This window comes from Schistocerca piceifrons, chromosome 6 (genome assembly GCF_021461385.2).
Source record: "Schistocerca piceifrons isolate TAMUIC-IGC-003096 chromosome 6, iqSchPice1.1, whole genome shotgun sequence".
NCBI lineage: Eukaryota > Metazoa > Arthropoda > Insecta > Orthoptera > Acrididae > Schistocerca > Schistocerca piceifrons.
In genome coordinates, this window is record NC_060143.1 from 20,797,792 (window position 1) to 20,812,068 (window position 14,277).

Consider the following 14,277-nt stretch of genomic DNA (forward strand, 5'->3'; position numbering starts at 1 on the left):
ACCGCTGTGACCCAAGCCATTTCTTCAAATGCATGAAGAGGTGATAATCACTTGGCGCCAGGTCTGGGCTGTAAGGTGGATGGTTGATAACGTCCCACTTGAAGGACTCAAGAAGGGCCGTTGTTCTGCGAGCAGAGTGAGGACGGGCGTTATCGTGCAAAAAAACGATACCGGAAGTCAGCATACCACGGCGTTTGTTCTGTATAGCCCGTCGTAACTTTTTTATTGTTTCACAGTACACGCCTTGATTAATGGTCGTACCACGTTCCATGAATTCAACCAACAACACCCCTTTGGCATCCCAAAACACCGTTGCCATCAGTTTTCTGGCAGAAAAATCTTGCGAGGCTTTTCTTGGTTTGGTAGGCAAATTTGAATGTGCCCACATCTTTGATTGTTCTTTTGTCTCAGGGTTCACGTACTTAATCCAGGTTTCGTCACCGGTCACGATTCTGTTTAACAACGGTTCTCCTTCGTCCTCATAACGTGACAGAAAGTCTAATGCAGAGGCCATTCTTTGAGTTTTGTGGTGGTCGGTAAGAATTTTGGGCACCCATCGTGCACAGAACTTACGGTAACCCAATCTTGCTCACTATCTCGTACAAGAGAGTCTTAGAAATGTGTGGAAAACCAGTAGACAACTCCGACATTGAGAAACGTCGATTTTCACGAACTTTTGCATTAACTGTCTGAACGAGTTCGTCAGTCACCAATGATGGTCTACGACTCCTCTCTTCATCATGAACGTTTTCTCGTCCACTTTTAAATAAACGTACCCATTCACGGACAACTCCTTCACTCATAACTCTTGGTCCGTACACGGCACAAAGCTCACGATGAATAGCTGCTGCAGAATATCCTTTGGCTGTAAAAAACCTTATGACAGCACGCACTTCACATTTGGCGGGGTTTTCTATTGCAGAACACATTTCAAACAGCCACAAAAACTAAACTAGCGCAGGTACGATGTTCACTCGAACACGGCTTGATGCCGACTGACCTGTTGAGTGCGTGAACGCACAGATGGCGTCGCTACTCCCCCCACAACCCGCACTGTGACCAATCGGAGGTTACTTTCTGAACCGCCCTCGTACAAATGAATTCTTGAATTCACTAGATTTGCAGGTTTGCTGCCACATGTTAATCAATGCTTTTCACATTCACAGCTGTACGTATCCTGCTCAACTGTCAGAAAACATTCTGATTTCTTCATGTATGCACCAGACAGAGAAACAAAAAAGTACTGTGTATTCAAAGCACTTCAATAAACCAAATTTAAACACAAATACTTCATTTCTTCAAATGGCACTGCAATGTGTGTCAGGCACTTGCACTTTAGAATGCAACTGTGGTGGTCCTGACATGATCCTGCAGAGGTCATTAATTATTTGCACCAGCCAGTAGCAAACGATTTTTTATGTGAAATGGCAGAGTTGCCTAGCAAGCTTCCTTACTTTGTATGTAATTTATATTTGATACTATTCTGGCAAGTTCACTAGTGGTACACTCAGTAGAAAGTACTTACCTTCTCAAATCCTTATTGTAACTGACCTAGCTGACATTTCCTATAATTGTGTACAAAGAAATTATACGTAGGATTCCAGACCATCTTGAAAATCTACTCGTAACTAGCAAAAACATCTTGTTTATCAAAACTGTTTTATTGTTCACAAATGATGTCTTGAAAGTTGCTGAATATTAGGAAGTTGCCAACTGGCATATTCTGTGATATGTCCAACACTCACCACTATAGGGGCATGGACTCAGTAAGTATTTTTAATCTTTATCCACTGCTGAATAGATCACTAAACAATTATTTATTAAATAGTTATTAATTATTAGTTAGCAACTTATTCAGCAGTGGATAAAGATCCAAGTTTACAGAATGATTACATGCCTCTTACTTGACTTCATACCGTAGCTTTGTTAAAAAAAAAAAATACTTTGAAGACAAGCCAGAAGAGTTCTATAGATCTCAAACAGCAATTACCACAATACAAGGGCCTCTGAGTGCAGTTTAATATGCTATAGGCTCCTCAGAGATCTGTTCCTGGACCCATTTTTTACCTACACTAATATTAATTACTTGGCTTTTTGAGTAAAAACAATAAATAAATAAAAATTGCAGTTTTCTCTAACAATACAAGCATTTTTGTGGATAATTTAGAACCTGATGTCAATGACATACTAACAGAAGTCAAGGTGTGGTTCAGTATTAACTTACTCTCCATAAGACCGAATAAAACTAGTTTCACTTAGTTCCTCAGGCACTAAGTGAACACAGAGGATATTGATATAACTGCAAACAAACAATTAATAACCCAAGTGTACTCCTCCAAACTTTTATGTGTACATGTTGTTAAACTGATCATGTATGTCACATTCTCCAGACACTAAAAAGATGAACTTCAGCACCATTTGGTTGGAGAATTGCATCCTGTCTTGGAGATATCACTACCAAAAAAACAGTGTTCTTGGGCTTCTTTCATTCTATAATGTGTTATGATATAATCTTCTCAACCAGAGCAGCTATTTCAAAGAAAAGCGTTGTACTGCAGAATGTGATCTACATCCAAAATTGTCCACGCCTTTTCAATCACAACACAGAACAACTTTGAAATACATATACTGCCGAAGGTGTTCATTTGTAAATAACTCATCTCACTGTGACAAAAATCACAACACAGAACAACTTTGAAATACATATACTGCCTAAGGTGTTCATTTGTAAATAACTCATGTCACTGTGACAAAAATAGTTCTATTTGTATTTGCATACTGGTCCTGTAAATTGTGATTTAGTATACAGTTCATACATATGATGCACCAGTATAACAAGTCAGGTTTGATATCGAAAATACAATTTACACATATTATGATATGATAATTCAGTACATGTTGCATATTGGTAAATAAGATGATTGAAAAAAGAGTAAGGTTAAGAATATTTCATCAATGATACTATTTTTTATGGTATTAAAAAAATTCAGAAACAGAATAGCAGCAGTGGTCAGGCAAATACTCTGGGGACTGGTCCATGAATACCAGGGGAAACCTTGAAAAAATTGTCAGTTTTCTAAACAGTGTAGCTCAAAGAATAAATTTTGTAAGCCCATATAATGCTTAACATCTTGTAAGATGTCTTTTGGGAACATTTTTATGTATGAACCACAGCTTTAGGCTCGCACACTTTTTTTAAAAACTTGCATTTTTTTTTTTTTTTTGCAAGTGAAATAAACCATGCTAATTATTTATGTACATCATAGACATACATTACTCAAAATAGAAACAAAGTTGAAGGTTCATTTTTCTCCTGTAAGTTCTTTACACTGTTATCTTTAAAGAAAACAATTGAAAAGATGGTGCTGTCATAAATTCTGGTACAAAAATATTTTAAGTATGATTATTAAAAATTTTGGAAATGAATTCAGGTTTTCATAGTTAAATCACAAGAATAGTCTACTTTTTAGTTAAGCATGTTTTAAGACAGTTTACAAAATATACATTCTCTGGCTTTAATAGTTTTTAACCAAAGTGTACCAGGACATGAAATAATTTGACTTTTGGCAAATTCAAGTTAAAGTTAAAACTTGTTTTTTCTATTAAAAATGCATGACACTAATGCATCCCAGGTCTGTATTCATCTTGTTTCCTGTGGTGTTTTTCCTCCTTTCTGTTTTTCACATTTCTCTTCTTATTCTTACTTCTTTGGTGGCTTCTAACACTAATTTTTCTGTTTTGAAGCATCTCCTTCGGTCAATGGCTATTAGAGTTCTATGTATATTTAGTCTACCAGGCATTCCCATCAGTTCTATAACATCAAGCCTTGACACTGCACCATCACTGAAACACAGAACAGCATCTAGCACCCCTATTTTCAAAGTATTTAGTCCTACTAGAATAGTTTTTGGTATCCGTTCCCACATACAATTGTTGAAATATTCGTTTGGATTTTGAGTCCTACCACGTAAACATTTAGTTAATAATCTTGTGTCACTAAGATCTCTATATGTAGATTTTACAACTTTCATTATGGCAAATGGCAAAGAATGTTTATGGTTGTAGGTCTCACTTTGAGTAACAGCCCTACGGTAGCCACACCATGAATCACTGCCAGGTGGGCAGGGTGCATGACATGGGTTGTCATCTGTGGAGGATTTATGAAAGAAGGTAACCCAAACTGCCTTTTTTATTCCCTCAAGGGCTTGTCCATAATAACACTGCAGCCTTTCTATTTCTTCGTCTGTAAGCCAACCACGTCCACTAATGCATTTAGCATCAGCTAATTTCTTTCCCTTCAAATTCCTCTACAAGTTCCTCAATCTTGTACCTAACCTTTTATAGACATGTCCAACACATTCCATTTTTTCAGTTTTTGTGTCAGCATAAGAAGGTTTTTATTCAGAAACTTATTGGTACCATTTTGAGTCTCCGTCTCTTGGGTAAGATGTATTCATCACACCATATTTCTCCACTGACCTGTGAAAAATCTTCACAACACCTCCACTATAACCACTAAAATTAATCAAACATTTATGATTTTAATTTCCACTAGTACAGCCATGACAGTACTTGGTAAAACATTCCACATCAATGACTTTACCACTGTCCAAGGAGGTACCTGTCATTACACCATTTAGGGAACTATGGCCTCTTCTCTGCCAGGATGCATCCACGGCTGCAGACATACATGTATGCTGTCATTCATGTCTACACTTTTCTGAACAGTGTTTTTAATACTATCATTTGCTACTTCTTCTAAAGTCTGTAGAATAACTTTATTGTACCTGTCAAACCTTATACGGTGAGGTAAGTCCATGAGAGCACAGAAAGTTTGTGCACTTCTGTACCCATTGCCTATACACCTCATAGCATAAGCAAGCTTAATATTTGTGTTATATACTCTGTGTTTAGTTACACCATGAGTATAACCACATTGGTTTAAATCACAAAAATTACAAACAATTCTTAGTTTTGATGCACAACCTCTTATAGCATGTATCTCCTCAACTACCTTCACACCACTATTGCCACATTCCTTACACTGCAATGCTTTATTTATAAGTTCAGATAGAGCAGAGAGTTCAACAATAACACAATCTGAATCAGTAGTTGGCATCTCTATGTTATCAGCATTAATACTGTCAAGCGCATTGTCCAAATATTTAAGTTTTAGCTTCGGAGCACTTGGAGTGTTGTATAATGTTGATTTTCAGTATTAGCAGAGTTAATCTCTTTGGTGAACCAATTTCTATAAAATTTACATTGTTTAGCACTGAACGTCTTAATTCTTCCCATTGCTTTCAAGTGGAATAAGAAAATCATGCACACAATTACTTTACCGTAAACAAAATATTCGCACCAAAACAACAGCAAACAATGACTAAATAAAAGATTAGCAACTGCAAAGCTTTCACAGGTTAGCCAACTTAAGGGACTAAAAGGTAATAAAAAGGAAGCAAGTGAGAGCGAAACTTTATTTTTAACACAACTGACTGTGCCATGCAGACATCGTGGTGTGTTCAGCCACTTTTAAATTCCTCTAATTTTGGTATTTTCTGTGGTCCATTTTCCTGGAAGTAAACTTTTTCTCGTTCAGAACACTACAGTGAATTTTTTAAGACAAAAACTAAAAACTCATTTTTTACAGTTATTCTTTATAAGTCCTGTTAAACTTACTTAAATTTGATACCTGTTTCAAATAGGATGGCGTCAGTATAATATAGACCCCTCTACAAATGTTCGTACTCAGTGTATTGACATGTAGGTTATGCTTCTGCCTAGTACCATAAAGGTGAAAATCATTGTTGTGTGTGTACTTTTGCCATAACATTAGGCAAAAGGTTTATCTACACTGCAAGCCAAAGAATCTGTTGCTAGCACAATTGAAACTAGTATGCTAGCACTAAATTGCAATTCCCTACTTATTAACACTGAATGCATAAGATATAACAACTCTCTTTTACAATATAATGTAAGGGAGTCATTGCTTGATGAGCCTTCCTACTCTTCTAATGGGTTCTTTAGCAAAAGTAAATAAAATCTACACGTTCTCTTTGTGGAAAGTAGTGATAAACAAGGTAAGTTGCTTTGGTATCACAATGATCAAAATTGTTACTATAAACACCTTTGCCTGTTATAAATGATCAATATAGTGTTTGTAAGTAGTTATTTATATTTTCCTCTTGTAATATTCTAATTATGATTATACTATTTGTAATATTTGTATTGACTATTCCCACATCTGAACAACACACACAAAGGATCCATGGAATGTGTATACTACACATAAAATGAAATAAATTCTACTCTACTGCAGGTGCAGGGACAGGAACAGGTGAGACATGATCCACTCCTTGTGTTATTCTTGGAGAAAGAGCCACACCCATGATTTAACTGCCTGCTGCCTCAGGTCACAGCCACTTAAACTGATTAACCCCAACAGCCATTAAATTTCACAGGGGAAAAGTCAGAGTAAGTGAGATTAAACAGCGAACCAAAAATAATGACTGTAATCAAAAGTAATGCTAATCCATCAGTGTTGCATGTAGTGAAAGAACTGTTCAACTGGAAATGTCAAAGTAAAATCAACAATTTCAGTGTTATGTACCTTCTGCAATGATGGTTTTGCAACAAATACATAATTATGTAGATAATTCCTTAAACATAGCTGATAATAAATTACAATACAAATAATTTGCAAATCAAATGTGGGAGTTAAAATAAAAAATAACCAAAGTACAACAAAACACAATGCAAATATCAGTAAAAAACTGCAAGTCTGTGAAGTAACTCCTTATTGCTTTTCCAACATTGAAAACAATGAGATTTTTCACCAAGTCAGAGTGGCTCAATATTCTGTACTTTCCCTAAATTCAAGAAATGGCATCATGGCAGTGAATATACAAATGTAGCTTATGCTCCTTGGTGCCTGTTTCATAACTTTACCAACATTCAGATATAAACACATTCTAGTTCTGTGTACAGAAAAACTATTTTCTGACTTACTGACTTCCTCCCAATGCCTGGCCTTACTAACACACTGCACCACATTTCCAATGTATCATCACCTGTATATCACCATCATGTTCATGGTTTCACTACACATTATTCTACTTCTTGTTACTTACTCCTCCCACCTCTAGCCAGTTTCCTACACAACTATTTTTTAATTTATTCTATTATTTAAAATGTCAGTCCAATATTGTCTAGCATAAGCAAACAGGTTCCTTGATCACTGTCTCCAAATATCACTTCAGTTCTTAATTGCCTCTGACGCATCAGCTCATAAGCTTTCTCTTTTATCATTTCACATCTGAATCATTTACATATGTATCATTTTGGGTTCTACACTAGGGAATAAAAACTGTGTTTTTAGCTGAAATGAATACAGAGACGTCAACATCACTACTGTAGAAACTTTATCACTGTGCTAGCCAGCACAAACTAAGTACAAATTTAGACCGTATAATTCCACAAACAAAAACAAACTTTGAAACACTTGCTAAAAATAATAGAATGAAGATTTCAAACACACAATGAATCAATGAAAGCAGTGAATCAAACAACATATGACGATGTCAGCAGGAATATAAAACAATGAGGATGCAATCAAGTTCAAATGATAATCCAACAACTGTGTGTTTTACTATATATGAGATATATGAGGAGGGGGAGATGTGGAAGTGGGGGGAAAGAAGGGGGGGGGGGGGAGGGGGCGCAGCAACAGTCTAATAGGTATTTGTGTCCATTGTCTTTAGTATGAATATACAATCCTCTAAGATTTGTGGACTAGAGACTAGATCATCATACATCTAATTGCAAATATTTATGTCCAAGGCCCATGTTGCTCACTTTACCCTGAGATACTTTGTTCTTCCTACTATTGACCATCTGCAAGTGCTGCACACAGTAAGCAATATCATCTTTGAGAATAGTTTTATTTCCTCATTCCAGAACAAAGTGTTTAATATCATGATCCAAGCTAACACTGTACAACGAGAGAGAGAGAGAGAGAGAGAACATTAAAGACGTTTATTCACATGTGCAACTGCGTATGCATTTTTCAGTCATATTAAGTGTATAGTGGTGTTTAGGCAGTTTCTTTTCAAATCAAAGAACATAAAAACAATACTGCTTGGAACAAACAACAACTTTTGCAAGAAGACTATTGATCAACAAAGTGTACATGTCCAATTAATACATACAGCAAGTGCCATTTTCTGTAATACTGGGATTTTGATACAATGCTCTCCAGCATCTTGGACTCGTCCTGGATAGGGTTATGCAATGGTGTTCACAACACCACAGAGTTTGGCTTGTTAGTCCCTTCACAGAACATTTTGCATTGAATAGAAATTTGTCTATGGACTTTAGACCTGCATAAGAAAGCAATGAGCCACACTACAGTCAATGGCTGCCTTTACCACCTTGCTGAAAAGGGCAACTTCAGATATGGTCAACTGATTTGGCTCATGTTTGGCAGGTTTCTTGTGTACAATCTAAGAAGCATCTCTGAGACAGACCATTCCCAATTTGTTACAAGGAAACATGGACAGTTCACAAATGATGCCTTGTTTACATGAAGACATGGGCAGGTACATGAATCCAGGTATGTTATACTTGTTGATTCTTCATAATTGGGTAGTTTTGAATTTTGAATAGTGAGAGTTTCCAGCAGTATATATATGACAGTTGGAATGTTCTTCATCATTGGTCTGTTATGAACCTCGAGCATACTTTCAGTGACGTTTTGTTGTATATCTGCAGAACGAAATATGTTTTGTGAAACTATACAGGAGGGGGCAGGTGTACCTGCAGAGTGCATGTAGGAATTGAACACAGGTCCCAAATCACCCAGCACATGCCCTGGCTGCTTGGCCAGCACAGCTTTCCTTGGAGGGTGTTAACCTTATGCATACACAGTTGACAGTCCCAAAAGTTTCTTTTCTCAATTTCTCGGAAAATGTGTGTTTGTTGACAACATGTGTGACGATGAGAAAAGCTCAATTTTCAATTATCTAACAATCCTGTCACTTTTTAGTCAATTGTGTGATGAACTTTAGGAGTAGTTTTCTCAAAATTGGGAGGGTGGGGAGAGGGGTGTTTAGTGGGAAAAAAAAAAAAAAAAAAAAAAAAAAAAAAATGTTGCCAAACACGAGCCATAATGGTTGAGCATGTCTGAGGCCTTACCCTTGTATGCAAATTTAGTAGACAGTTCTACCACAACCGCTTAGTAAGTTAGTACGTATCAGGAGACGACTTGCAAAGACTATATAAATGGGAGAAGGGGTTACTGTAACTGCTGCATCACATATCTCCACAAAGAACTGATCATTTTATACTTCTTTCTTCCCTTTCTACATGTCGTAATCTGTAGTGAATGTCATTATTGCACTCTGATTACACTTACTTGTTATTTGATGTTTGTTGCATGGCATTACAGCACTGTTACACTGGGTGTCACTGGAGTCTCTGTTAAAGTGCATTATAGTGTTACAACTTGGGTTCATAAATTTTTTTTTTTTTTTTTTTTTCGTGGGAAATCATAAAAACTACATCTGTTTCAATGCATCTGGCCTATCCATCTGTACGGTGAGTATTAGCAAGCAAATTTAATCTCACAATATACTTCTGGCAACAGTATTAGTCTCTTGACCAAAAAAGATTTCAGTCCACTCTCACAAATTCACTCCTGTAACATATCAATCATCTGTGTTCACAAATATACTCTTCAAACTTCCATGAAATGCTTGGCTGATGGTACTTACTATTGTTTCAAGATGTGTGGGCTTCTTCCCATTCACATACAGACTGAAGGAAGAGTGTCTCTGTGCACACTGTAATTAGTCTAATCATGCCTTCACATTTCCTATTGGAGTGATTCATAAGGGATGAAGTATATTCCTAGATTCTTCATTTAATATTAGTTCTTGAAACTTTGGAAGTAGATTTCTCACAATATGTGGCCATATCTCCATGTATCTGCCAATTTTGGTTTTTCAGTATTTCCATGGCACTCGTGTCTGGGTCAAACACTAAGATATACTTCGTTTGCATCCCATACATTAGAACAATATTCTAGGATGGGTTGCACAAGTATTTTTTAAACAATCTCCTTTGTAGATTGAAGTGTTTTCCTACTATCCTAGCAATGAACTACCTGCAGCTGAGCCTATGTGATCACTGAATTTCATATCCCCACAAACTGTTCTGCACAGGTATTTGTGTGAGTAGACTGACTTGAATTGTGGCTTGCTGCTATATTAGTCACTGGATACTACTTTTCTTTGTTTTGTGAAGTGTACAATTTTATTCTTTTCTGCCAATCACCATAACTTCAAAAGATCTAACTGAACATCTGTGCAGCCCATTTTTAAATTCTACCGCATTACAGATAAGTGGTTCACAGGCAAAAGTCAGACGTTAATATTAATATTGTCAACCAGGTTATTAATATACAAAATTAACAGCAAGGGTTCCAATATATTTCCCTGAGGCATACCTGAACTTACTACTTCTGTCAATGACTCTACATCCAAGAAAATGTACTATTTCCTCCCTACCAAGAAATTCTTGAACCAGTTACAAATTTTGTTTGAGACCCTACATGACAGCACTTCTGTAATTAACACTGGTGTGATACTGAGTCAAATGCTTTTCAGAAATCAAGAAAAGCTGCATCTACATGACTGACCAACCACAGCTTTCACGACATAATGTGAGAACAAAAAAGGAGTTACGTTACACAAGATCAATGCTGTTGGAAAGCAAGCTGATAGGCATGACTGACGTCATCCTGCTTGTATAATTAATTATATTTGAGATTTGAATATGTGCTAGGCTTCTACAACAGATGGGTATTAGAGAGATTTGATGGTCATTTTGTGGGTCACTTCTGCTATCCTTCTTGTAGACAGGTGAGACCTGTGATTTCTTCCAAACACTAGGCTGTTTTTTGTTCAAGGGATCTACATTATATTATGGTTGAAATGGGAGCTATCTCATCTGCAAATTATGTATAGAATCTGACAAGTATTCCATTGTGTGTTGAAACCTTGTTTAATTTTACTGATATCATATATCTTTGCACTGGTCTGAAATTAAACTGGGGTAGTAATTCTTTATATTCCTTTGTAAAAGCAACTATGAAAACAGAGTTCAATATTACTGTTTTTGCTACACTACTTTCAATGTCAGTTCCTGTGACTTCCATGAGTGTCTGGACACTAACTTTTGTGCCAATGACTGCCTTTACACATAACCAAATTGTATTTGGGGGTAGTGGTATATCTTATGAGAAGATTCTGCTACTCTAATCATAAAGAGCTTCATAGCTGCACTTTTTACAGCTAATCACTTTTAAGTAGGCTCTCTATATACACTGACGAGACAAAACACCTGCTTATTAGTGTGCTGAGCCACTTTTGGAATACAATACAGCAGTGATTCTGTGTGACACAGTTCCCACACGTCCTTGGTAGGTTTCCAGAGGTATGTGACACCAGATGTCTACTCACAGGTCATGCAATTACCATAAATTATGGGCTGGTGGCATGTGGCTGTGGAGCTGGGACCAGATAATTTCTTGGATGTATTCCACCAGCCAAGACATCATCTCAAGTTCACTACCATTCTCCTCAAATCAAAGTAGCACAACTGTGACCTTGTGACACAGATAATTAGCCTGCTGGAAGATACCATTGCCATCAAGGAGGACATCAAGGATGAAGGAATGCAGATGGTCTGCAGTAATATTCACATAGTCTACAACTGCCACGGTGTATGTGATTCATTTCTCAGGTCCTGTAGGAGATCAGGTGAATGTCCCCATTGACTTGAGTTTGTTGTGCAGAACATGCTTAAAGCAGCCATTCACCTAGGTAACAGTGTACTCGGACACAACCATCAATCCGGTGTAACAAGATACCTGGTTCATCAGTGTATGTAGAGCCTTATGTTTTGTTTTACAACTATTATGCAATAGTTGCTGTTTCTTTAGAACTTTCTTTATAGAGACTATCCTTTGAAAGGCCCCACCTGTGATGAACGGTTCTACTAGGAACATAGCTATCCAGTGCTTAGTAAACAATTCTTTTAAACCTGTGTCATAGTTGCTCTACATGCTCCTGCTCAGAGGTAAGTGTTACGATTCCCTCCTTGAGATATGAAACTACTACTTCTTTATCTAGCTTTAAGTAAAAGCACTATTCATTTTTAGGAATGTTTTGAACTCCAAGACTTTGCATCTGCAGTTGATCACTGGGATTTTAAGCACCCCATTTTCAGGGAACATTTCTTTGGGTCTTAAATTAATACTTGGGGTCTCCTGCAGCTGTCATTACCTGACTGGGATATTTTATTAGCACCAGAGTCCACAGCAAAATTCACCATCATTTAAAAAAATAATAAAAAACATCACTTTAGACTTAAACATAAGTGCACTTGTTACTGTTCCTACATTACAAGCATCAATTTAAAAGGGCAGGATTGTCTATAAATTTCCGAAGTATTATGAAGTAGTATCTAAATTAATTTTAAGTATTAATCAAGGGTAACACACAAGAAGGAACTGCCGTTGACAACTCATCATTTCATAAAAGACACAGTTACCTTGTTCTGATCCACCCAATAAAGGTAAAAACCCTCTGCATCAACCCGCAAAGTGACTGGTGTGCCACTTCCAGAATCCTGAAAGCAAACAAAAAATATTTACATAGGTACGAAAATAGTATTTTGTCACATGCAGAACAAACCATCTTATGCACAAGGACCTATAAGTGAGTACAGAATAAGTGGTCTACATATGAAATTTGACATCTGCAACAAACCTAAAATGTTACATACAAAGCATCAATTTGGTTAATTATATGGGGTAACTTAGCCAAATTTTTACTTACCCATCCTTCCAAAACATGAAGAATAAATGTAATGAACACAGATTTATGGAGGGGACAGGTGAATATGGCTTAATTTCTACTTTTTTTCTTCCCTACACTGACAATGTTGGTATACAATACTGAGGATTTTGGTTGTTTGGGGGAAGAGACCAAACAGCGAGGTCATTGGTCTAATACTAAGGAGCCATATGAAAGCACACCTAATATGGCCTATTTCAACCAACTTGCACGGTGAACTGCCCAATCAACAATTGCAGCAACTATGTAAGTTGCTAATAAAGCTGAAAACTACATTGAATGTACAACTATGAAACAAGGTGTGTTTAAACAGAATGACAACAACACTAACCCAATACTATGTTTCCTACAATCCCACATATATTTAAAAATAGTGAAACAATGTAAAAATGCAGCAAAGTAAGCACTCACCATTTTTTCTAAACTTTTAAAGTTGTTAACATACATGTAATTAGGGACAAAATTTTCAGATTGTTTGGGGTGAAGACTTATCGTTCAAACACTACGATAAGAATGCAAAGGAGATATGGACAAGTCTAAAACCCAGACCTTCTCTTACATTAAATATGACAATGGAAAATCCTGGATGGAATGTAACAATATTATGAGAAGGAAAGTTGCTACTCCCACATAGCAGAGATGCTGAATCGGAGATAGTCACAACAAAATGACTCTCACAATTAAAGCTTTCAGCGATTAAGGCTTTCATCAACACCACATGTACGTGCACACGCGCGCTCGCAAACGCAGCTCATATACACAACTGCAGTCTCAGGCAACTGAAACCACAAATAAAGAGACAGCCACCTGCGGAACAACAAGTCATAGACAAGCTATTATGTAAACACCGTTCAGCCTTCTGCATCGGCATGACTACCAACAAATTATCAATTAGGATGAATGGGCATAGCAGAGAGTATATACTGGCAACTCACAATATCCGGTTGCAGAGCATGCTCTACAACACAACATTTGTGACCTCTGTGCCTGTTTCACCACAAGCACCACCTGGATTCTTCCTCCCAAGATACCAGTTTCTCAGAACTCTGCAGGTGGGAACTAACACTATAACATGTCCTTGGTTCTTGTCACCCACCTGGCCTTAATTTACGGTAACTTCTTCCGTTTCAGCTTTTCTTTACTGTAACTAGTCTTTGATTCACTCCGTTTTAGTTTTCTACATCTTTCACTGTCTTTCTCATCTATTTTTCACTGTCCCCTGTGTTGCATACAATTCACTTAGCTTCTCACTCTTATTAACTCATACACAATATTTTAGTGGTAATCTCTGTCTTGCATATTACCCTGTCTTCCAGCTTTAAGCTCTCAGGTTTTCAAATCTCGCCCAATCCAGTCCCCA

At 37.0% G+C, this 14,277-nt stretch overlaps 1 protein-coding gene across 1 annotated transcript in view; it reads right to left on the reverse strand.

Annotated features, from left to right (window-relative positions):
* Positions 1–14,277, reverse strand: part of LOC124802835 (1-phosphatidylinositol 4,5-bisphosphate phosphodiesterase classes I and II) — a 390,603-nt gene that overhangs the window by 262,412 nt on the left and 113,914 nt on the right. The window contains exon 3 of the mRNA XM_047263846.1: positions 12,613–12,690. Within this exon, the coding sequence (XP_047119802.1) occupies positions 12,613–12,690 (78 nt within the window). The remainder of the gene's footprint in view (positions 1–12,612; positions 12,691–14,277) is intronic.